This window comes from Amblyomma mixtum, chromosome 7 (genome assembly GCF_055824585.1).
Source record: "Amblyomma mixtum isolate Tamu chromosome 7, ASM5582458v1, whole genome shotgun sequence".
Classification (NCBI taxonomy): domain Eukaryota; kingdom Metazoa; phylum Arthropoda; class Arachnida; order Ixodida; family Ixodidae; genus Amblyomma; species Amblyomma mixtum.
In genome coordinates, this window is record NC_143018.1 from 48292715 (window position 1) to 48317777 (window position 25063).

The 25063-nt window shown below is 46.7% G+C and overlaps 1 protein-coding gene across 1 annotated transcript; it reads right to left on the reverse strand.

Moving 5' to 3' along the window:
* Positions 1-961: 961 nt before the first annotated feature.
* LOC149335989 (uncharacterized) lies at positions 962-22365 on the reverse strand. The gene is made up of 6 exons (XM_089554053.1): positions 22349-22365; positions 21336-21473; positions 18283-18486; positions 15822-16017; positions 8958-9175; positions 962-1388 (listed from the first exon to the last, which is right to left on the reverse strand). The coding sequence occupies exons 1-6, from the start codon at positions 22363-22365 to the stop codon at positions 962-964; spliced, it is 1200 nt and encodes a 399-aa protein (XP_089410179.1).
* Positions 22366-25063: the final 2698 nt, after the last annotated feature.

The window sequence follows — 25063 nt, forward strand, 5'->3', positions numbered from 1 at the left end:
ACCGTCAGGAAGGGTGAGACATCACCGTGTGTTTACTAGAGGAATTCTGGATTTATTGATGAAGAAATGGCGATAAATTTATTGGGGCATCATTCTTGTGGCTTAGGACTTGCTCACTGAACACGAGGAAATGAGGAAGGACAGGCGATAGAAATAAATGAAGAACCGAAAATATCAGAGTATAGAGAGACCTGATTTGCCGGCGCGCAATCTTATATCCTGCGCGTTTTTTACGGTGTTGAAAAGATAATCAAGAAGTCACAAATTTGTTTTCGCCTCGAATTGTTAACCAGGCGTGATGGCTCAGTGGTTATGGTGCTCGGCTGCTGACCCGAAAGACGCGGGTTCGATCCCGGCCGCGGTGGTTGAATTTCGATGCAGGCGAAATTCTAGAGGCCCGTGTACTGTGCAATGTCAGTACTGGACGTTCAAGAACCCCAGGTGGTCGAAATTTCCGGAGCCCTTCACTACGGCGTCCCTCATAGCCTGAGTCGCTTTGGATTGTTACACCCCCGTGAACCAAACCAAGGCGATTTGAGAGCGAGAGAAGGCAGATGCGGGCGCATGTACGCAGCATCTCGGCGACGACTGGACAGGGTACATAGGGGGAATTGGTTCTAACCCATAATCTTCGCTGGTTACAGAAATAACTTGGCAGATTTTGATTTTTTTTTCTTTATTCACACGGAGTATGTGCAAGAGAAGGAACCACACAACGCCCATAGGCGGCAGATGGTGCGTCAACCCATGGCGCTACAAAGTGCGACCGTCCGCCAGAACCGGGCGCGAATTGCGGAGGAGGTGTAACGGAAAGCGGAGCCCTGTGACCCAAGCAGCACAAAGTAATCAGCCCAGTATTGGCAATGGATGATGATTTCACCCTGGTCCTTTCCAGGACCGACCTCCCTTAACACATTTCCAATATTGGGCGGCCAATTACTGGCGCTGCTTGGGGAGGTCTTTATTTGCCGTAGAAAGGCTTCGCATTCGCGGGCCTCATGCTCGTAAGGTCTTCTCCATTGTCCTTTCTGACGGCCAGCTCAGAGACGCTTTGCACAGGGACGTCCGGGCCGACTAAGTCCGAAGTTCCAAAGAGCACCGATCGTGCCATCTGGCCCATCACGTTGTCGACGTCCCTGATGTTGGTCTGGTTGAACTCTTCGTTGTGTAGAGGGTCATAAGGGGACTCCCACCGGTGGAAGAGGTACGTGTGTACCGCGTAAGCGCCGCGCCAGTTAGGGTAGGCGTGCGGTTCGTACAACACACCGAGCATGTCCATGTCGATCTCTAGGCCGTAGTGCATGCGGTTGGCGAGATGCGGGTGCTTGTGGAACAGCCGAACGGTGGGGAGTTCGCCAGCGTTGTAGTACCAACGGGAATCGTTGAACCTGCATGAGGCATACGCTTCGCTCAAGTGTGTGCACTGTACCGCCGTCGTCTGTGGAATTTATACAGGGAGTTTCAAATTATTCAGTACAGATTTTACACCGCCGCAGTGGCTCAGTGGTTGTGGCACTCGGCTGCTGACTCGAAAGACGCGGGTTCGATCCCGGCCGCGGCTGTCGAATTTCGATGGAGGCGAAATTCTAGAGGCCTGCGTACTGTGCGACGTCAGTGGAAGTTAAATTTATAACCCCAGCTGGTCGAAGTTTCCGGAGCCGCTCACCATGGCGTCCCTCATAGCCTGAGTTGCTTTGGGAAGTTACACCCCAATAAACCAAGCACATATTTTACCTTGCAAAGCCGCAAAAGTTACGTCTGTCCAGTCTGTGAAGGTTGATTATACTGCACGGCAGACGTTATTTACATAAAACAGTGCAACGGAAAGGCGAGTAATTAACTAAAAAGAAGTGATAAACTTTTCAATTTTTGGCTTTAGGGCACAAGATTATATGGAGAAATTGAAGGATTTCGACACAAACGGCGAATCAAGTCTGTAAAATTTCTAAATCAGCATCGCACTTCCAGATATCGAGTGTAGAAATTATATATTTGGCAGCTCGTTAAGTTGGCTTTCACGAATTTTTCATAAAATGCCGCTGCTGCATGCGGTATCGACACAGGAACCGCGTCAACATCATCCTCTCTTATGCCTCCTATGCCATCAAGGCTACCCGAACTGAGGCCCTCACTGAGATATTAAGACAACAAGGGAAGGGAAATGAAGGGCTCCTAAATACATAACAAGGAAACCAACAGTTTCAGAAATCAAGCAGCATAGAGGGGAGGGGGGGGGGGGAGCAGGGATATAAAAAGTTTCGCTTTGCTTCTTCATCCGTACGGATGAAGCTTCCGCTTCATCCGTACGGTATCAGAGATTTGGAAATTGAAAATGAGGATGGTTTCCCGTTTGACCAAGTAATGCTCTGGGGCCTCCATAGCAGTTGCCGCTCCAGAATGGCGGGGTAGTACTGCGATTCGGACGCACGACCAGCCCGCATGTATTTTCGGAAGAATGTACATAGATTTTTTGGAAGTGATGAAATTACAAGCATGTGTACCCGATTGGCTACCCAGGATGGGAAATTTGAGGCTGTTGAGGGAATTTTAAACTTGACAAGGCCTGCCAGGAACATCTAGTAGGTTGCTGGTCTCAAGATTTGGTTTCTGCAGTTTTTTGTACTGTTTTCTAGAAGAAGGCAATAAAGAAAAAAAAAGTCACTGTAGCTGGATTGGTAGACCACCAGGCGCGTAGCTCGGAGGTTCGGTTCCCACCGGCTGCATGCAATATTTATTCTCCTTTTTCAATCAGGTATCTTTAAGCGCTAAAATATTCACTAATGCTCTTCATTGAACAATACCACAAAAAAAGTAAATAGAAAAAATCCCCCGCGTTCCTTCGTTTCTGTGGCTGTTGGCTTCTCGCATATGTATAACGAGCCCCTCCTTCCCCTTCCCTTGTCTGCTTAATTGCTTGACGAGGGTCTCGGTTCTGGCAGCTTTGATGCCATATAGGAAGAATAAGAGGGTTCTTGCATAGCTTTTGCCCTCGCTATTCGATGACGTTCCACGTCACACCAGTGGTAATACAGGACGTATTGCATCCGCCTCTATGGACAAGGGTGGCTCTGGTGAACACTGTCAAGGTTAGGTTAAACATGAAAATAAATACCCCCGAAAGAAGAAGATTAGAATCGCTGTAGCTCAGTTGGTAGAGCACCGGACGCTTAATTCGGAGGTCGTGGGTTAGGATCCCACCGACGGCACGTGGTTGTTTTATTTCTGCTTTCTAATCAATTATCTTTAAGCGATAAATAATGACTAAAAATTTCAAATGATCAGCACCACAAATTAAAAAAAAAAGTTCCCCTATGCTTCTTGGTTCCTGTGGTTGTTGGTTCCCTTGATTGTATATTGAGCCCCTCATTTCATTTTCCTTGTCTGCTACATAGATTTAGAGTTCATGGGCACGCTGCAAACCACTCCAGTGAATTATTGTTCTCAGTAAGAATTGAATCTTTGGCTTCTTATGGATGCTTGTGCAATAGCAAAGGCGGAATTTGTCGGCGAGAATACTGTTTTAAAATTTTTCCCGCCCTTTTGTTCGAACTCTTTACGTCCTTACTGAAACCTTGGTTTATGGGGTTTAATGGCCCAGAGCGACTCAGACTATGAGACGCTGTAGTGAAGGTCTCCCGAAATTTTGACCACCTGGGGTTCTTTAACGTGCACTGACATCGCACAGTACACGGGCCTCTCGAATTTTGCCTCCACAGAAATTCGACCGCCGCGGCCAGGATCGAACCCGCGTCTTTGGGTTAGCAGCCGAGTGCCATAACCACTGAGTCACCGCGGGGGCCCGCCTCCATCATCAACGTTTTGATGTTAGCAATGGTGTAGCGCAGCTTCGAGACCCGTGCAAAAAAAAAATCCGTGTCGGCGCATGCATTTTAGTTGTGACATCGGCCGGTCATGGCAACACCTGTACTTTATTTCTTGGTCTTCTCTGGCCTATAAACGCTCCATTTTCAGTGAAAATGGTCTCTTTGTAATTATGTAGGACGCGGCATTCTATCTGCAGAGGTCAACTTATATTCGTGTGCACATTTCTTTTAGGAGCGGCATAAGGGCTTCAGAACACAATTAAAAATTGCGAGAACACTTTGGCAACTAAAGTGTTGAGAGGCGCAAGTCGAGGACACTATTCCGTGACGACTTCCAGTGGATATGACGTCACACCGTTCCCGTGAATACCCAAATTATGCGTTTCGGGGATCTTAAGTATTAATTACGCTTAATTACAATTTTTTCATCTATGTTGACACAAATTTTATATTTTTACGACAATTCTGTAAAAATTTTCACTATGCCGTCACGACTTCCGGTGGATCTGATGTCACACCGTTCCCGTGGCTATATCGACGTCCGCGCTATTTCGACACAATTTCGACACTTGTGCCTATAATATATTAACAAATTATCTTAAAGTTATCAAACTTGGCCTCTAGGTTCATTTTTTCTTCCTCTACCTGAGCTAACCATTTGCTTTCTTCTATCTTTTTAGTTTCCGAGTTATACGCGTGTGTCACGCTTTGTTAACGGACGGACGCCAGTATGAGGCATTAAAGGCTTTCGCCTTAAAAACAAACCCGACAGCTTGGTTACTTTTGGCAAACACGGTCCATCTGTGCTGACCGCTGCCACCCTGCTTTTGCAGTGTTCGCGGCATAGCTAGAGAACTCGAAACCTCTTAAATATAAACGTGAATGGTCCAGTGATCCTCAAATTCTTGCAAGAGATTTTGGAAAAATCAGCCTTTTCTTGTTAAAACAGCAGCAGAAGATAAGATATAGTGTGCTGTTCATTTTAGTTGAGCCGTTTAACCTCAGCTCCTATACTTTCCTTAGTTACCCCTCAGACTTGCAACTCTATGAATTTCGTCCCATTTATTATCGTCGAAGTCCTCGCCCATGAGAACCCGAGTTGAGCTGTGAAGATTTAATGTTGATGGTGGTTTAAGGTACCAAATCGCCAGAGCCTATGAGGGACACCGTAGTGAAGGGCTCCGGAAACTTTGACCACCTGGGGTTCTTTAACGTGCATTGACATCGCACAGTACACGGGTCTGTAGAATTTCGCCTCCATCAAAATTGGACCGCAGTGGTTGGGATCGAACCCACGTCTTTCGGGTAAACAGCCGAGCGCCATAACCACTGAGCCACCGCGGCGGCACTGTGAAGGCGATAAACAGAACACTCTCCGAGTGCACTCTCAAGCCGGGTCGTGGGTTCATACAGACACTCATCTGGCCTCCCCCACCCCAAGTTTACGGTGTAGCTATAGGTCATTATGACCTGTAAGGAACGCGTAGTCTGCCTTGCTGAATGCGATTACCTGTCGCTCTCACCAAGAAAGAAGGGTTTAGGGCCCTATAAAGATCCACTATAATTATTAAAGTTCGTTTATATCGTTCTACCTGATAACAAAATTGGAATTTTGAGAAGCTAGGAAAGACGACGAAATAAAATACATATAACCACCATATGCTATTTTGAAAAATGAAGTGTGGTGACGACTTTTTTTTTTGTTGCTGTTGCCCATCTCTGAGACAAGGCACAGAAACGTGGACAACCCGTGGAATCTGCGATCAAGCGCAGCGCGCTAGGCCGTGGTCAACGTGTCTAGTTTGCACGGCTGACACCAGGTGCCGCCTAGCGCTCAACACTGAAGACCATCGCGGGAATATCGAATAGCGGGTACATCCCATCGTGCTTCTACAACCGCCGAAAATAGTTAATGTGAGCGCAGGAGTCACTTTATTGGTCGTATCTAGCAGCTAGTGGGAAGAGTTCACCGTGGTTATCGCTTTGTTCCTGCAGAATCACTCGGGACTGATTAGTGCTTTAAATAATTACAGTTTAAAATATCCCCACTAGAGCACTGCACGGGCCTCAATCTGAGGCCCAAGCCCGGCCCGGGCCCGAGACCTGAAGCCCGAGCCCGGCCCAGGCCCGCGGCTTCAAGCCCGGGCCCGGCCCAGGCCCGCTAAATTATCGCTCTAGCGAGCCCGGCCCGGCCCGTGAATCCCGTAGTGAAGCTCAGCCCGGGCCCGGCCCGGCCCGTTTCACAGTAACGCTTGAGGTATACTGCTCACTCTGAGCAAGTAGACTGCTATTAGTCCGATAAGAAACTGGCCGACAAAGGTTCTGAAACCGCAGTTTGGCTTGTAGAAAGTTGGTTCTGTGTAACCCAGAAGGAAGTGATTGAGAGTAGTGCTCGCCAGGCCCGTCTTTTGGACAGTCATCACGTGTAGGTGCGCAAAGATAAACTCGGAAGTTCCGAGAGCCAAATAAAAAGGGCTTCATACGAACGTAATAGACTACTTTGTATTCCCTCATGATTTTAAGCAGTTTTATTTTGCCGCCCGCGAAGTATAAACATTAAAGCTGCCTAGCAAACAGTGGGATGACATTTTTTAGTGAACGCGATCTCACAGGTTGAACTCATAGCCGAGCTGGTCGCCTTTCAGCAGAAACGAAAAGCTAAAATGCTCGAGTATTTCACGGTGTGTGTTTGAAGATTATAAGCGTCCTAAACTAATTTGTTCTTCCCGAATGCATTTCTTATAGTGTATAGGTATGTATTGGGATGACGAACGATGAATGGCCAATTAAGACCGGTTGAATTTTACTCATACTGGTGGAGCAGAAGATGACGCGCGAACCACATGATAACTTACAGGGCAGAACGCTCGTCATGACAACCTGGCTGAAGAAGCGAGGAGGGCTAGATGTTGTTATGAGATGAGATTTACAAACTTTCGCGAGCATTTGTGGCTACTTCAATTACGAGACGTTCAGGTCAGCTGATCAAAAAGAAAACCAAATGCGCTTTAGTTTGTGAATTTTCTTACGAGAGAAATGTAGCTATAAAATAAAAGCTATGTTTTGGGGGCTTAAGGGCCCAAGGGGAGTCAGGCTGTGAGAGACACCGAAGCAGAGGGCTCCAGATCATTTCGACGACATGGGTTTCTTCAAGGAGCAATGATACTACAAAGTACATGGCTGTCATGCTTGCCGCCTAAACGAAATGCGGCCGCCGAGGCTAGGAGCAAACCCTGGTTCCCCGGCTCAGTAACCAAGCGCCTTGACCACTAAGCCACCGCGGCGTGGAAATAAGGAAATAAATAAGTCAATGAATAAAGCTTAGTTTTTTCTCAGCGCATACTATAACCCGTAGCTCATCCGTGTCGTTGCTCCAATGCCGCCATTGTGTACTCTACTTCACTATCCAGTAGTGAATGAATAGTCGGACATCAACCGTTTCTGTACAGACCCAAGTCCGACTCGGGTCCCCAGCTTTAAGCCCGAGCCCGGCCTGAGCCCGCAACTTCAGGCCCGGGCCCGGCCCAGGCACGGCAAAACAGATCATGTCCCGGCCCGGCCCGGCCCCCGGGCCGGGCCCGTGCAGTGCACTAATCCCCACTCCTATGTGGTGATCTCTACCGGCCGCCGACAGATGGCGCTAGTTAAATTTCAAGAAAAGTTGAGGAGACGGTGTTACCATTTGCTTACAGCCGCTCATCACAGAATATTTTCCATTACTTAAGCAAGGAGTTTTAATCAAATGACGCAAAAACTTTTTGACTGCTCCAATTAGCGATAGAACGAAGGCTCCTTTTGCTGAAGCTAAGGCACAAACATAGCCCAAAGGAGCCCAATAATCGAATTTTACTAACAACGACAATTTGGATGCTGTTCCCACGGAGTGACCCCTTAAGACCCATTACAACTGCTATTTATCGCTTTAAGTGAGCGGCGTAAATTCTGTGTGCTCGAAAAAATGACGGGTGGTGTAGCATTGCTAAGCACGAAATATACTGCGAAAGCACAGTTTTTTTGCAGGGTGAACACTACTGCCACGTAGCTGAAACGTCGATTGAGGTGTCCACTGATCCAGGAAACCATTTATGCCCCTCTTCAAATTTTTAATCGTCAGCGTAAGACAGCGGCCTATGCTCCAGTGCCGCGTTTCTGCAGCAATGTTGTCAACACCAATGCCTATTGCACTATAGTCGGATTCAACTTATGTCTCCAGTGAAGCTCCGCCCACATTCAGCCTCCGCGCACAGTATTCGTCCACGAAGAAAAAGTAGTCTGCTGCCTAAACGTTTCTTTACCTAAACAAGAAGCTTATCCCAAGAAAAAAAATATGAGCGCAAGAACTTTGATACGTGAAATGTTTGGTATAGTCAAACATTACAAGGCTGATTTCGTTTACTGTTGCGATTGGCCAGCGGAGTAATACAGGGCGTTCAGTGTTAGCAGCTGCTGCTTTTTTTTTCTTAAGTTGTGTCCTACTATAGCCGTGTTTCTGCCACAGCGTTGTCCACGCCAACGCATGCAGCGCACATCTCTTTCAGTACCGCCACGCAGGTTTAGTTTGAAAGTAGTTTGTTTTAGTTTGTGATAGTTTGAAAGAAGTATATTAGTTTGAAAGTAGTATCAGTCGATGAAGAATACGACGTGCAATGCGCAGAGCGAGAGTGCAGCTGATATTTGTTTGATTTATTTTTGGTGCGAAAGCAACACTACGCGAGTCGCCGAGCCATTTCGCGGAGCTGAGGCAAAGCCATACTGCGCATGCGCGAGGAGCAGTGACGTCACACAGCGCACAGCTGGCACGCCGCCGTCGCCGCTGCGCGGGTGACTCAGAGGTGCCGCCACCGCGCTCGCCAGTTGCGCATGCGCAGTAGCGACGCATAGCTAGCGTGCCGGGGCCGCCGCCGCTGCCGCGCGCTCTCCATCGCCTCTCTCTCTCTCTCCTCGTTGCTTTCGCAATCCTCCAGGTTTATCCAGAGCTAAACCACTGCCATTTATTTATTTATTTATTTATTTATTTCACTAGGGACAAAGGCACAAACATCGCAAGAGCTTGCTCGTGGCTTAGCCATGGGATTAGTGCCTTCGCACACAAGAAAGGGGGGTTTGTGGCATGCAGATCCAAATTGTACTCACTGGCGGTATGTTTCGAGGTAGAGTTTGAGGAAGCGGGCATCCTTGTGAAAGATCATGAGGTTGTTGCCCAGGAATGCCCTGTGCGGAATGGCAAGCGTTGCCTCGTAGCGCAAGAATCGGCGCAAAGAGTTAACCACGAACACATCCCGGTCCAAGTAGATGCCCCCGTATTGCATCATGATGCGAATCCGGGCCACATCGGTCGAATGGTGGATCACCTGCATTGCGACAGAACGACTTAAAAATTCATGGGGCACTTTGGCTGTCTAGAGTGCTTCAAGGCGAAAGCCTTTCCTGGCGCATTGTTTGGCATTGACTGCGAGACTGTTTGTACTGTACTAGTGCTTTATTTGACTACACATTACAACAACACACTTTGACTGCCGACTTTGACTGCTTCTGTAGCACGACTCTCTCTCTGCTTCGATGAGTTCGGTTGTATCCATGGCTCTGTTCACAGTAATGAGGTATGCAATATGGTCACCCACGGACGCCTTACGCCCCCTGTCGGAGCGGACGTCCACTATTTTATTAGTTGTCGTCTGCCCCATAAGGGGGCGTCGGGCATCCGTGGGTGACCTCAGTGCTGCGAATCCGCGCACTCTGACGTCATAACCATTTCGACCAACCGAAAAGCACGACTCTTCTGTTGTCAGCCTTCTGTCGACAAGCTTCTGCCGACAACGATGAGGTATTAAAGGCTTTCGCGTTAAAATCAGAAAACGTCTAATATAATCACACCAATCAGGGATGGAGGACAGACTGGGACATCTGTGCCGCAGCCCCGCTTACACATGCGTGTTACAGCGTTTACTGCGAGTTCCGTGTGGTCAACGCGCCCCTGGATCGCACCACTCGGCAGCTAACATTGTACACCTGCATTGTTAAGGTTTATTTTACTTGGTGCGTGCGCGGAGAGGTCTCAGCTAAGAAGTGCGAAAAATATACAGACTACTAAAAGTGCAAGAGCTGGGCCTAGTTGGTTGTACGTGATACATGGAACGCGCTATGCACTTTATTAACGAAAAGGAAACAAATTGTACGACACACAAGGCGCGAAGTGACAACAGCATATTGTGCATGTCCTACCATTTCCAAGAATTTCGGAGAAAAATTTTGAAAATTGGAAAACTGTAAGATACTTTTACGGAAATGCTGAAGTTAGTGGTGCATCCTTCTGATATGTAGCAAAATTTTTCTTTAAAGTGTTCCCACTGATTGCATCGGAGAGTTAAGACTCCCATATAGAAAACCAATAGTTACCGCCTTTGACGATAGCAAAAACGTTGAATGACAAAAACTGCAAGACTGCCATTGGGTGACCTACGGGACTGTTATAGTGAAATCTTACATTACATGAAAAATTGCATTTATAAAGGTTTTCCTGCTCAAATATGCTTTTGTCCAGAATTGTTGGGTATGTTCTAGGATAAAAATTTTGAATAGTGAAAAATTGTTACGTACTCTATGGAAATATTGAAGGTAATGGTTCATAGCCGGCGCAGTGGCTCGAATGTTATGGTACTCGGCTGCTGACCCGAAAGACATGAGTCGGATCCCGGCCGCGGCTATCGCGTTTCGATGGAGGCGAAATGCTAGTGGCCCGTGTACTGTGCGATGTCAGTGCACGTTAAAGAACCATGCACTGATGGTCGAAATTATCTGGAGCCCTTCACTACGGCGTGTCTCACAGCCTGAGTCGCTCTGGGACTTTAAAAACCCTAACTCAAACCAAACAAGGGTAATGGTCCATTTTTCCTTTGTGTAGCAAAATCTTTCTTTTGAAGTTGTTTTTCCATCGCTCGAATGGAGGAGTTAAGATGACCGTAGTAAACCAATGAGGAATGCTTGTGACAATCGCAAGAACGCTTTGACCGAAACAGCGCAAGCCTGTCGATGGTAGATCAGCGGATATATCGATTGCTGTTGTCAAATCATACAGTGTACTGGGCGTTTCAGCGAACACTTTCAAACATTCCTGAAAATATTCGGTTTGATATAGCAAAAAATAGGTGTAGGATCACACCCTCTGCCTCGGCGGACGTAATATGCAGCAAAACCCCAGTGATTATTCAGGTAATTAAAACCCACTAATTAAATTTTAATTATCGTAGCTGGGTGGTTAGTCCCAATTGGGAGTTTGATGTCGTGAACAATGGCACATAAGTTTTTGAAACGAAGAAAAACTTAATTTCTAGAGCCCTGCAGCGCGAAGAAATCTGACGCTTTTTCCCGCACGCGGTCGAAACTGAATGCTCGAGGAGCGTCGGAAGTATGGCGTAAGCGAGGCGTCCGCTGGTGATGTGTCGTAATGAATGCAGCGCCCAATTCGAAGCGTGTGTGCTAAATTTCTTCGGTAGAGAACCTCGGCGCTCAGCTTAGACCGCAGCCGGCGTTATCGACTGCTTCGTCGCTCGGAGTAAGGAATATTATAGTCATCGTCTGCTACGCGGCCGTCGATTTCGAGAACCCTAATGGGCGAATCTGCAGGCGGTTTTGTGGGTGCGTGTGTGTGCGCGCCACTTCTGGTATGGCTAGCCGACGGGTTCGTTTTTGTACGTCATCATGAATTCATTTGCTCGCTAGGTTGACCATCTGTTTTCTTATAGTCGCTGCGCATCAGGAACCACGTCCGAAAAAGAAAAGCTTTGTCAGCGTGGCAAGGAGAGCTTGCGCGGCAGTGGCTGTGTGCTATCGGGCAGTTGTACTTGCAGTTGTGGTAGCGTGTGTTAGCTTCAGTTTCCCAGTAGAGCGCAGTCGTTCGCGTTTCGTTGGAGGTTCGCAGTCGTTGGAGGTCACTATCAAGACACAGCTACCGCCCCTATCATGTGTGTCTTCCCCAGGAACTGACACCGAATGACTTTCAGAAAGGGCTCGATTTTTGCAACTGGTTCCGAATGAAATGTGATGGAGACTCAGAATTCTTGCACAAAGTGCTTTGGACGGACGAGGAAATCTGACTGAGAAAAAGTGCACAGACTGCGTCCTAAAAGGCGCCGTGTCCAAATTTGCCTCAGAGCTACCACTGGCTGGGTAAAAAAAAAAAAAGTGGTCTCAGCATGACGGAGCCACGCCGCATTTTCCCCGTTCCGCGGTGTAATTCCTGGACAGCGTTTTTTTCAAGAAATGCTTCGGCGCGGCAGACAAGGACAAACGTACAAGACACACCACAGAGCGCCACCTTTCCGAACTAATGGATTGGGCAGGGGGAACAACAGCGTGGCCTTCAAGATCGCCTGATTTGTCACCACTGGATACCTTCCTCTGGGGATACGTTAAGAACGAAATTTTCGATACGGAGCCAGCGAACCTCTAAGACCTGATGGAGCGTATCAATATATCAGTTGAAAAGATTCCACGAGAGATACTCGTTTCCCCTGTGAATTCCATCAAAGACCGCATCGCATTCTACTGTGCATCGCATGACGGCAAGCATTTTCAACACGTGATGAGAAAACGGCTTCTTTTCATCCCATATACTTCTTTCTAGGAGTGTCCAATTTGAGCTGCAACCAACTATATCCATAAAAGGTACGAATTTCACTCATTCCTGTTTTGTGATACAACTAGAAAGTGCTAAACATCTGCCGACAAGGTTTACCAGTTAAAGGTGCACTGAAGAGGAATCTGAACTTGTCTTTTTGCCGCGGGAACTCGATCTACACGTTCCTAGCATTCTTAGAAACGGCGACTTATTGCCCTGTGTGGCCAATTTCTCTAATTAAATCGAATTAACGTCCGGCTCCCGCCCTGTTTTTTGAATTCTGCCTCGTACGGTGGGTGGAGTCGACGAACGCGTGGAGTGCCTTTCACCCAGTCCCGTGGCGGCTTGCCGCTCTGCCATCGGCGGAGTAATACGTAGTAGTCCGTAGTAGCAAATAGTCCGCGCGTATTTTTATTTCTGCGGGCTTATTTTGCGGCTATATTATCTGCGAATGAAACTATTTATTCATGGAAACCTAAAAAAAAATAAAGCGAAAGCAAAGCCTCCACGGAGCTGGCTGAAAGGAACTTCACGCGTTGGTCGACTCCGCCCATCGTACGAGGCAGAATTAAAAAAAAAAGGGCGGGGGCCGGACGTTAATTCGATTTAATTAGAGAAATTGGCCACACAGGGCAATAAGCCGCAGTTTCTAAGAATGCTAGGAACGTGTAGATCGAGTTCCCGCGGCAAAAAGACAAGTTCAGAATCCTCTTCAGTGCACCTTTAAGTACTAGCTACCACTTCTTACAGCACGGGACGTGTCTGATCGAGCACGCGGCAACCGTATTGAGCCAGCCGGTACGGAGCTCCTTATTGCTAAACTTGCAATGTTTTCAGTTAGAAGCTTTTCATCTACGAAGTCATTCTCATTTACTGTAGCAGTCAAGCCGATACCGCATAAAAGAAGTAGACGCTTGACAGAAATATTACAATGCCTGTCGATATACCATCGCTATTTAACGTCAAACGCTAATCTGCACACTGTCAGAGAAGAGTACATTTATCGCTCTTTCACGAAGCGAGTGACAACAATAAAAAAAAATTAGAAAACTACGCATTTAACTAGACAGGCAGAGCGCCAGGTGCGCTTATCAGTGTTCCCAAAAGCGACGACCGCGTAGCAGACGATGACTATAATTTTTCTTACACCGAGCTACGAAGCAGTCGATAACGCCGGTCGCGGTCTAAGCTGAGCGCCGAGCTTCTCTAGCGAGGAAAGTTAGCACACGCGTTTCGAATTGGGTGCTGCATTCATTACAACACGTCACCAGTAGACGCTTCGCTTACAATACACTTCCGGCGCTCCTCGAGCGCTCAGGTTCGGTCGCGTGCGGGAAAAAGCGTCGGAGTTCGTGCTGCAGGGCTCTAGAAATTTTTCTTCGTTTCAAAAACTGATATGACGTCATCTTGTTCACGGCACCAAGCTCCCATTTGAGACTAACCACCTAGCTCTGATAATCAAAAAGTTAAGTAAGGGGTTTTTGTAAATTACCTGGATAATTAGAGAGGCTTTGCAGCATATTGTGTCCGCCGGGGCAGAGAGCGTGATACTACACCTATTTTTTTTCTGTATTGAACCCAATATTTTCATGAATTTTTTAAAGTGTTCGCTGAAACACCCGGTAATAAAAAAAAATGCGTTCATAAACTTCTTCCTGTTGAAGAATGCTTTTGTCCAGAATTGTTGGATATGAAAACGGAAAAGCTTCATCACGAATAAACAGTTATCAGTTCACCTTTTCTGTCCTATCCACAATCCAGGAAGTTCCCCTATCACTACGGCAGTAATGTTTTTTTCCGTGTTCCAGAACGGACAGTACAAAATTTACATCGCGCAGAAAACTACAGGACTTGACAGGATTCTATCAAGAGTGGGTATATATCAAGAAGATCGCATGAAGACATGAAGTTCGGGAAATGCTATTGTCAGCAGTTTCACTCAAAAATCAACAGACCATTGCCGAAATGTGCTTCCCTTAAGAAATCATGTAATGAATTTCTTTAGAAAGTCTAGCGAACTTTGACTTCAGAGTCTTATGCCTTTCTCATTACTTTCTGGTGTTTTTCTAATGATTTCTTAATGGCTTTCAAAAACGAATTGGTCACCGTGGTTCTGGTGTGTTCTTAATGTATGCTCTTCTGATGATTTGTTCTTGACTCTCTTATGTGAAGCAAAAACAAAAAAAAAATAAAAACACACTGCAGACCTTCAACACCGCATATTACCGCGGTAACCACTACACCACGCCACCCCACGTTTACTAGTCAACTTATTTGGCGTGATATGTGTGTCCACACTTGTTTCCTGTTCTTTCCATTGCGTTTAAATGTAGCAGCAGGATTTACAAGCTCGCACGGGAAAACAACGTTGTTCAGAAGGTCCTTTCAGGCCTGTTGGGAGTGCCAACGTATTCCGAGCCTTGACGTATAGCGCATTCACCGTATCAAACCCTTGGGAATCTACAAGTCTCAGAATGACAGCTGTGCGTTTTACTGTGTTAGCGCTCCTAATCCTTGGTACAGACCACAGGGTTGAGCAAAACCGCGCTGCGGGGCATAAATTACTGGAATAATGCGCTAGGTAGCTTCGAAACCTGCGAGCACTGAACTGAATGAGTCGGCGGCGGCGTAGCAACAGGCGAGCTCGGCGGTCGTCGAACCGAACGCCCGATGCTCTCGGCCGGCCGTGCTCATTTTAAAACTGATAGCGAACTTTTGAGGTAAAGCGTGGAAAGTTACTAGAACATTCTGGTGCAACGTAGAATCAGCTCCGCCTGGATGCGATCAATCGAGTTAAATCTGGGCACGTTTTTCCCCACAAAATCACACGATAAAGCGGCGTGCCGGATTATTCGAAGAATCGACAAACAAACACTACAAAACATTCGCGGCATTGATAAAGCGGCATGCCGGCAGCTTCGAACAATGAAAAAACTAACACTGCAAAAGATTCGCGGCAATATCATCCTTTGTGTCAGTATAATTTGAATGAAAGCGCTATCAAGCACCTTTCATGAAGCGCACCCCACTACATTTGTATATACTGTATAGTCGGTGACGGCATTTCATTGATGTAATCGGCGTCTGCCGTTGCTTTGGTGCATTTTTAGGCGTTAATTGAGAAGGGAAGCGTTAGTTGAAAAAGTCAGCCGGAGCAACTGCGCTTCTGTGAGGGCAAGCTAAAGACAACACATGTTCTTGGATCCTGGTTCGCGTTAGAAAGCTCTATCACAACATGCCTCATTGTTCAGTTGCATGTTTAGGAAGTAAAACGCACTAAACTATTTAGTGACAGTCAAAGGCGGTATTCAGCACGAAAATATATCTTTGCTTAACCTCGCGAGGTGGGGTGGTTGGAAACGGGAATTTTTCGTATTTACTTCAATCTTCCTCCCAAAGACTTCGCGCGGGAACTCGTAGGGCACGAAGGTGAAGTTGATGCCTTCTGTCCAGTTGACGAAGGGCCCCGTGAAGCCGCAGGGGCTACAGTGCACCATGATGGTGTCGGGCCTGTGGTTCAGGTACATGGAGCGAAGGAACACGACGTCCATCATGCTGAGTTTGGTCTGATTGTACCTGCATCCCAAACGCATTGGATAGCGTCGTTACGCTTTATCTGTGCCGTCGAGAACGAACGGTCGCAATTCTCTCAAGTGCTTTTTTATTTAGGTAACGATCCTGTCGTTTCTCGTCTCCTCTAATTCGAAGCAACACAAATAAAAGTATGAGGAGAACGCCATTTTAATTATGTAACTTTCGAGTGCGTACGCTATACGCTTCAGCTGTGCCGCCCAGAATGAATGGTCGCAATTGTCTCGAATGTTTTTTTTATTTAGATAACGATCCTGTCGTTTCTCGTTTCCTCTACTTCGAAGCAACACAAATAAAAGTATGAGGAGAACACCATTTTAATTATGTAACTTTCGAGTGCGCACGCATCTAAAGTTTCGGCTGCTGTTCATACAGCTGTTCATACTTGCTCAGGCACGCAATGCGAGTTCAGGCATGGAACCTGTGACAAGCTGGGGATGGTACCCAGACGCTTTATAGTTGGCAAGCATTTAAAAATCTCTCTAGGAATACAGTGCAAGTTTCGGCTGGTTCTCTTTTCAAGCAACGTCGACAACGCGCTGACCATTCATAACAGCGCTATTCCTCTAGGCGTGAAGCAAGGGAAACATGGAAACATCCCGAGGAGGTTATCCTGGCTCTTTCAAGGGCCCTCCTTCTTCTCGACCCTTTCAGCGCATGCGCCGCCGGGAGGCGCAGCAGCCACGCCATCTAGGTCAGCCACAACGCAGTCTGTGGCCGTAGAAAACACGGCTTCCAGAACCACGTGACTTCCCTGACGCTTTTAATCCGGGCATTTTCATTCGGCGTGGTCCTCCTTTTGCTCCTCACGTTCCCGTGATCGCTCTACACGCGTACTTTTCGCCCCTCTCCCTTCACCGGATTGTTGGTTACTCTACTAGGCTACTCCTACGCTCTCGTGAGAGGGATTCACCAGAGCTTATTAGTGGGACAAGAAAATTCAAACAGCGCTAGACAACAGGACCGCCATGGAACTTGTCACCAGGGAACACCAACTCGGCCAATCTGCTGTCCTTCTTATTAGTGGGGCCTATGAAAGCTAGTGGCACTAACACAACAGGCATCTTTCAAGTGCCCTAAATCTAATTCGGATCACCCCAACTTTCTGCAGCGTTTCGCACCCGCCTCCAGCCGAGGCTCAAATTCGCATTACAAAAAGCATAAATGCGTGTTAATTGTCCTTCAATCGCAATTCTGATTTCCGAAGCCGCCACAGCCTATAATTTGGCCTGTGAGTGTTCTGGGCTCATGTAACTGACAAGTATAGATGAGTGCTTCAAAATCCCTGCAATTGGCGCACACATTGCCCGGTCCCAAATCACGCTTTGGTGTCTCAAGAAGCAGCTAATTCCTACGTAGCATCTAGGACAAGCACTTACAACTCTTCAGAGGTTGAATATCATCGGCTGTAAAAAATCCTGAATTTGACTGAACTGATGCATCGGTCAGTACGCTGTGAAGAAATCTACATGGTGTTTCGCCTAAGACTTTACAAAATTGTAGAAACAACATTTTTGAGTAAGAAGATCGCTTTTTTGGACATCATAGCATTGTCCGCGGGTTAGTACATTAGAATATAGCTAAGGTGTGTTAACTAGCAGGATAGTTAACTAGAATTGAATGATGAATTTTTTAACTGTTGCTGTTAGGAGGCTTATTTATTGAGGGTCGTGTAGCCCATCGTGAATAATATACATATCAGTTTTTATAATTTTAAGTTTTAGAAAACGACGACCCCGGCGGAATTGTCCTCGGATTCATTACGCACTAGATATTTCGCCTAAAGCTGCCACCAAGTTTTAAAAACAGGCTTTTTGAATTTGAAAGCGCTTTTTCTGCATTGCATTCAAAGCTATTCAGTACGTCAGAATGCATTTAAGACACGCTAACTAGAAGTCTGGGCCAACCAATATGTTTTATCAATATGCACCCTATCTACTATCCCTTATAAAAATGGTCTATAGACAGACCATGGACTTCATATAGACACTAATGCTTTCCTGTAGTATATTTCGTTTCGTCTATTCATAGCCTATGGCTGTCTATAGAGAAGCGTGTACGAAAAGTGTGTCGCCATAAATCTATAGATTGTCGATAGAGTGTTCTCTGAATTTGTTTATAGAGTCTATAGACTTTATAGACGTAGTCTATGGGCAGTCTACAGACTGTGTAAAGAAATTTTTGTAAGGAATGGGGCAATGATTTTCGATACACCTTTAGTTGTGCTTAGCGCCTAACAAAGGTGCCTACCTGACAATATGTATGACATTCGGCACAATGTCTTCTTCGTATCTAGTCGATCCGTCGGCGTCGTAGAAGCTCCTCGGACGACTCTCACGTACTTCTGGTGGCTCCATCCATGACCCCCTTGTTCTCGGCCCGTAGAGCGTCGCGAAGACAACGCACACGTTGATGGAAAAGCAGAATGCAAAGAAGAAGTCTACCAGAAGCTGCCTGTGTAAATACAAGCCAGTCCACACCTTCAAACACGGTCCCATGTAGAACTCCACTGATAACAGAACTGTGCATGCACTGAGTGATAGATACACAACCCACAGTACCTTGTCGCCCTCATCCAGCGCCACATGGCGACAATTACAGCCAGGCTGCTTTATTTCCCCCACCGTCTCTCATGCTTTCACCCCACCTTTCCTCCTGATTGTACTACCTGTCGCATGCCCAGATCCACACTTTTCCACTACCTTTGGGAATGTCCTTCCCCAAAGGCAGTACCCCCCATCCCCAATCCCACTCATTCTTCCTGGGAGGCTGCTTTACGGACCGCTCAGCCCGCCGGCCAGAAATGGCTGGTGGATCGGGCTTTACGTGAAGCACAAGCCCGTGGACTCCTGGACCAGTAGGGGACCACCTTGGAAGAATTTTTTTGTGCGTGTAATAAAGCTGTTTCCATCCATCCTACAACCGAGATCGCAGGAATGAAGAGAGAGGAGGACCTTAGCCCTTCTGTAACTAAGCACGTAGGCAAGGAGAAAAGATGCGAAATATTAAAGATGTTACGAGGAAGTGTCATGAAACAAAGAGCAGCACACTTGATTCTCTCAGGTGGTTGTGGTTTACTTCACTGTAACTGAGACAAACCATCAGAGTGAAGTAGCTTTCTGTTGGGGTGTGGTCAGTCAACAGTATGGTTGTAATTAAGATTTGTTGCGAGTTTTTATCCGCTCTCCTGTTGCAATACATCGGCGCAGCAGGATGTTCTGTAAATAAATAACTAAATAAAATGGGATTCCCTCTAGATACAATAAACTAACACAGTTCCCGCCCTGAGTTATAATGCGATAGCATTTAGCTTGTCTTGCAAAAACCGACCGGGTCTCCATAAAGAAATTTCCTGATTGGTCGAGAGGGTCGTTGCGCCATCAGCACCTCCAAATGCGAGAATCTGAGGACTAGAATATTGGGGTACCTTGCACAGGATTACCTTATGCGATTATACTAATCCGACCAACTCTAATACCTTGAATCACCCACTAATTCGAACTAACTCACTTTAAACCACCCACCAATGTACACTGATCTCTATTAACCCGTCGACTAACCCCCCCCCCCCCTAATCCATTAATCCACTAGTCCACCTTGATCTATTTTCTGGGGTGGCTCAACTTCAAACTTTCGGGCGTCCTTTGCAATAATGGGGAGTGGGCCAGCGTCTTCGTTCTTATTGGTTTATTGGGTTTTAACGTCCCGAAGCAACTCAGGCTATGAGGGACGCCGTAGTGGAGGGCTCGGGAAATTTCGACCACCTGGGGTTCTTTAACGTGCACTGACATCGCACAGCACACGGGCCTCTAGAATTTCGCCTTCATCGAAATTCGGCCGCCGCGGTCGGGATCGAACCCGCGTCTTTCGGGTCAGCAGCCGAGCGCCGTAACCACTGAGCCACCGCGGCGGTGCCGTCTTCGTTCTTAGGAATGTGCGTAAGCAGGTCTCACGTTTTTTTATAAATTCGGCCTTACATTGTAATCTGCTATCCTTGCCAGTGAGTTAACGAGTGTACCGGACAGACAGTGGAGAGGGGTTTGATTCGCGGATGGGGCTGAGTTTTTTATTAACTCAACAAAGGCCCTTAGCTGAGTAGTACGTGCTCTTTTTACTGGGCTTTATTACTGGCTTCCAACAAAGCTTTCTTTTCCTTCTCCTCCTCCTTCGTACTCGCTTGGCTCTGCTTAGACAGATGGCAGTCACTAATTCTTTATAAATTAAATCTACTGCACCTTGAGGTCTCTTAAATACATCTGACTAACAGCAATCGCGCCTCCAGTAGATTAGAGTCGCCCTCGCCCTGGAATCTACTACCTGCACTGGTCTGTTCAGTTCGAATATCGATGCTCCCAGACAGCCTATGGTGCAGGCATTGATTGAGTCAAGAGCAATGCGGATATTTATTCTGCTCCAAAGTTTCCGAGAAAGCTTTATAGGTTTCCTCTGCAGCCGTTTGGTTCCTCTGAGGTCGATGCCAGTGAGTAATTACTCTCTCATTTATTTCTGGATTATTGCCTCACCAGTCGCATTATCACAGCAAGCCCTGAATGCTTCCACTACATTTTATTTAACGAGGTGGTGGTTGTGCTATATATGAAGTAAACGTGCTGTTGGAACAGTAATGTGAAATCTTCTGTTTCGCTCGCATAAATCGCTCGCAATCTGTCACAAGTGCAATGTGACAGAGACTGTAACCAATGAATGCTTCTCGCACGTTGCACACTCCAACCTTGGGACCAAACGACAAACATTTTTTACAGGAGAGTATGGTTTGGTTTATGGGGGTTTAACGTCCCAAAGCGCCCCAGGCTATGAGGGACGCCGTAGTGAAGGGCTCCGGAAATTTCGACCACCTGGGGTTCTTTAACGGGCGCTGACATCGCACAGTACATAGGCCTCTAGAATTTCGCCTCCATCGAAATTCGACCGCCGTGGTCGGGATCGAACATGCGTTTTGCGGGTCAGTAGCCGAGCGCCGTAACCACTCAGCCACCGCGGCGGGAAATTATTAAAGAAGTGTTTTTCTTTGTAACACTTTTTACAGCCCGATGTGGACAGAACGCATGTCACCTCTTCCTTTACATCTTAAACTTCGAGCCCACCATATGTGTTGAAAATGCTCAAAGGGCGATCCTCGAACCACTCTAAAACGCGATGGCATGCGATTTGTGCTGAAAATTTTCATTACAAGCTCTCGATTGAGGGTTGTTGCGCTCCTGAAAACAAGACATTCGCACGACTGGCGACAAACAATAGTGCGAACTCAGCAGGCACATTGAGAGAGTGAAGTACTCACTCACCATTCTGTCTGCTTTCCCTCTGAGTACTCTACAGCATCAAGAGATTTCAAAGGGGAGTGCGGTTGTACGGTGCTGGACGCAGTATTGCGCTCCTGTTCCATGGCCTGCCCTCTTCGTTTTTTTCTCACAAGGGATGCTCTCGTAGCAGGTAAAGCGCGAGGGATTTGGTGCTTCTTTTTTGTTTTTTCTACATAGATGGCAGGTGCTAACGTAATAGATTACTGTCAGCGCGAGCTAAGGTCGAAAGTTAGCAGAGTGCTAGAAAACAATGCTCCCCAAAACTCACCGTCACATTCAGCGTAATAAAATTTTCTAATAGGTAAGAATAACTTCGTATACATTGTGAATATCAAACATCGCAAGCTTTAGAGGCTTCTCAGCAAAAAAGACGTTTATGAGAGCAATCTTATTTGCCAAATTAGTTAATATTGCTAGTATATTTATGCATAACTGTAGCCCGCTCTCTGGTGCGCACACGGAGGCCCTCAGAATGCGTTTTCGTGCGTGAAACTACACGAACGTAAGTAGGAAAATAAAGCTAGACTTTTTAAAATGTCGCACGTTATTCTTATTCTTTGTGGCCTGATGAAATAATTTTCTTTTACATTTTTTTTCTTAAACCAACAATTATGAGCAAGCAAGTTATTTACCATTCCTATCGGAGTGTGTGTTACCTCGCAGATTGCATTCTGAGATGTTTTGGAGCCCAAATCACGGTTTCAAATGCTTTCAGACGAGCCGGGCGACGAAACCGGAAGTTGATGCTGTGTACCGTTGCGCATGCGCGGTACAGGAGATCGCCCGCCGACAAATGCCAGGTTACGAAGAGTTACATGCGCGGTGTACGTGGCATGTAGGCGCTTATTTTTTCACCGGGAGCAGCATCACATTGCTTATTCTGCGTTCTTCTGACCGTTAAGCTACCAAGGCAGTGTGACCCGTATGCGAACCAAATTGGTTTCTTTGGAACAAACAGTGTTTTGCCACAGTAGTAGGCATGCACTATGACACACCTCCTGGAACCAATCATAGCCTATAGCATACAGGGTCTGTCATCTAATACTTTACACTATTTTTAAAATTAGGTTTCTGAGTTAGAAGAGTGCTTTTTTCGCCATAGCATTGTCAGCGCTGTAGTACATCAGAATACAGCCAAGACGTGCTAATAGTAGGCTGGTTAACTAAAAAAGAATAGTTAACTTTTTTACTATTTCTGTTAGTCTCCTCAATTATTGAAAGGCGTCTAGCCACCGTAAGTAATACTCATATCAGTTTTTAGAATTTCGAAAATGCCGTTACCCTCGGTGCTGTAGCCGAACGAATTTTCCCTAGATCGCGCCAGAATACATGCACTTTCGAGAAGCTTGCAGACAAAACAGCCTCTTCAGGGCACGTGACTTCTAGAAATAGCCAAAGGTTGTTGGTCCACATCACCGAGGGTAGAAACATTTTCGGAATTCTAAAGACTAATATTGGTATTACTCACGGTGGGCTATATACACCTTGGTGAGGGTGTCTACACGCCATGGGGGGCTTTTGGTGGGGGTGTTGTGAGGATGATGATAATGACGACCTGCTTCTTATTCGAGCAAAAGGAAGAGCTCATGCAGGAGCACTTGCGATAAGACGATAGGAGGTAGTTGATTATTGAACGGGTTGTAGCGGCATGGCCGTCTCTGGAATCCTCAAGGTCACACTAAGTGCAGTTCCATCCAATTTTAGTTGGCAGTAAAAAGTGATTTTATGGCTGTTTCTATCGGTGTTGAATATTGTCTGGCAACGGAAGACGCATTGACTGCAGAGAAAATTGAATATAAAGATGTTCTCGCCACTTGCTTGAAACTTGTTATGTCACGATCGAAATGGACTCAGTAATTCCTGTTTGCAGCTGAATTTCGATGTAACCTATCCCCAGAAACCCGTAAAAAGATAACCACATTTTTCTAGCAAAAAAATCCTGGTAGTTGTGATACATGCACGCCATATTTATGGCTTTTTTCTCTCTTATAAGAGCTTCGTCTTATGCAGTAGGATCTTTGTCGGTAAAACACCGTGGTAGACCGATGCAGGCCAGCATAACTTTGTCCACTGAGTCAACTGAAAGAGAGAACACAGTTCTGGAAGCGCACCCCGTGTGAACTGTACTCACGTGCTTCGTGCATCCGCTTCGCTTCCTCGTATATTGCCTAATTTTCTGTGACCTAATTTTCTGTGACGCGCGGAAAACATGCTCTCCGGTAAGTTAATTTCAGAAATCGAAACAAGCATTCAGCAGAGGAAACATGGGAAAAGCGCCCACCCTGACTTCTTTGCGCTCATTATGTGTTTCCGTGTATGCATGAAAACCCTCTTTGCAAGCACATGCACAGAGTCGTTCGGAAACATGGCCTTGGGAGGTCCATAGCAACGTGGTAACCGTTATAAGTGCCAAAGACGGGACGCACTGGGGCCCTTTGTTCAGGTATACGCCGTCTGGCTGCGTCGTTGCTTCACCTGGACTCGTCAGAGAGGCCAGAATTTCTTTTCGTACTGGGACATGCAGTTGGTACGGCTCTTGTCCAATTGTGTTGCTGTACAGACAGTGTTTGCCAAACTGGTGTAACCAAGAGGGGCTTGGCGTTAACAGAGCACTGCCCCTCATCCTGTCCCGTGAACCTGAGTTCGGTCCATGACTGTAATAGCAGATACCAGGTTGCGCTCTGCAAATTTTACGATCTCTTGAATACACAACCATAATCCGTCCCACAATTGAATATGCCGCCATAATAAGGGACCCTTTCACCGCATCCAATATCAGCATACTAGAACGCGTCCAACGAAAAGCAGCCAGATCTATTTTAAGGCGAAAATCTTTAATGGCTCACACTGGTTTGGTTATGAGAGACGCCGTAGTGGAGGGCTCCGGAAATTTCGACCACCTGGGGTTCTTTCACGTGCACTGACACCGCACAGTACACGGGCCTTTAGAATTTCTCCTACAAAGAAATGCAACCGCCGCAGCCGGGATCTAACCCGCGTCTTTCGGGTCAGCAGCCGAGCACCATAACCACTGAGCCACCGCGGCTCATAGTGTCGTCCGTTAACAAAGAATGTCAGACGCATTTAACTCGGGAACTAAAAAAATAGAAGAAAACCAATGACTCGTTCAGATAGAGGAGGACAAACTGAAACTGGAAGCCAAGTTTGATACTTGTAGATGAATTATTTAATTAATTATAGGCAAAAATGTCGAAATTTCGTCGAAATAGCGTGGACGCCGATATAGCCACGGGAACGATGAGACGTCACATCCACTGGAAGTCGTCACGGCATAGTGAAAATTTTCACAGAGTGGTCGGAAGAGCGTCAGATTTGTCACAAATTATATGGAAAAATTTGTAATTAACCGTAATTAACCCTCAAGATCCTCGAAAGAGGTATACCATGGGTATCGATTAGCCACGGGAACAGTGAGACGTCACATCCACCGGAAGTCATCACGGCATAGTGTCCTCGCCTTTCGCCTCTCAGCACTTTAGTTAAGGTGCGACCGTACGCCAGAACCGATCGGGCGCGAATTGCGGAGGCAGCATAACGGAAAGCGTAGCCCTGCTACCCAAGCAGCCCAAGGTCATCGGCCCAGTATTGGAAATGGATGATGGTTTCACTCTGGTCTTTTCCAGGACCGACCTCCCTTAACACATTTCCAATATTGGGCGGCCAATTACTGGCGCTGCATGGGGAGGTCT

Coding starts and splice junctions, on each gene's coding strand:
- LOC149335989 (XM_089554053.1), bottom strand. Junction 18,487..21,335: donor GAGGGAAAGCAGACAGAATG/GTGAGTGAGTAC, acceptor GTATTTACACAG/GCAGCTTCTGGTAGACTTCT. Junction 1,389..8,957: donor TACCTCGAAACATACCGCCA/GTGAGTACAATT, acceptor TGCCTCATGCAG/GTTCAACGATTCCCGTTGGT.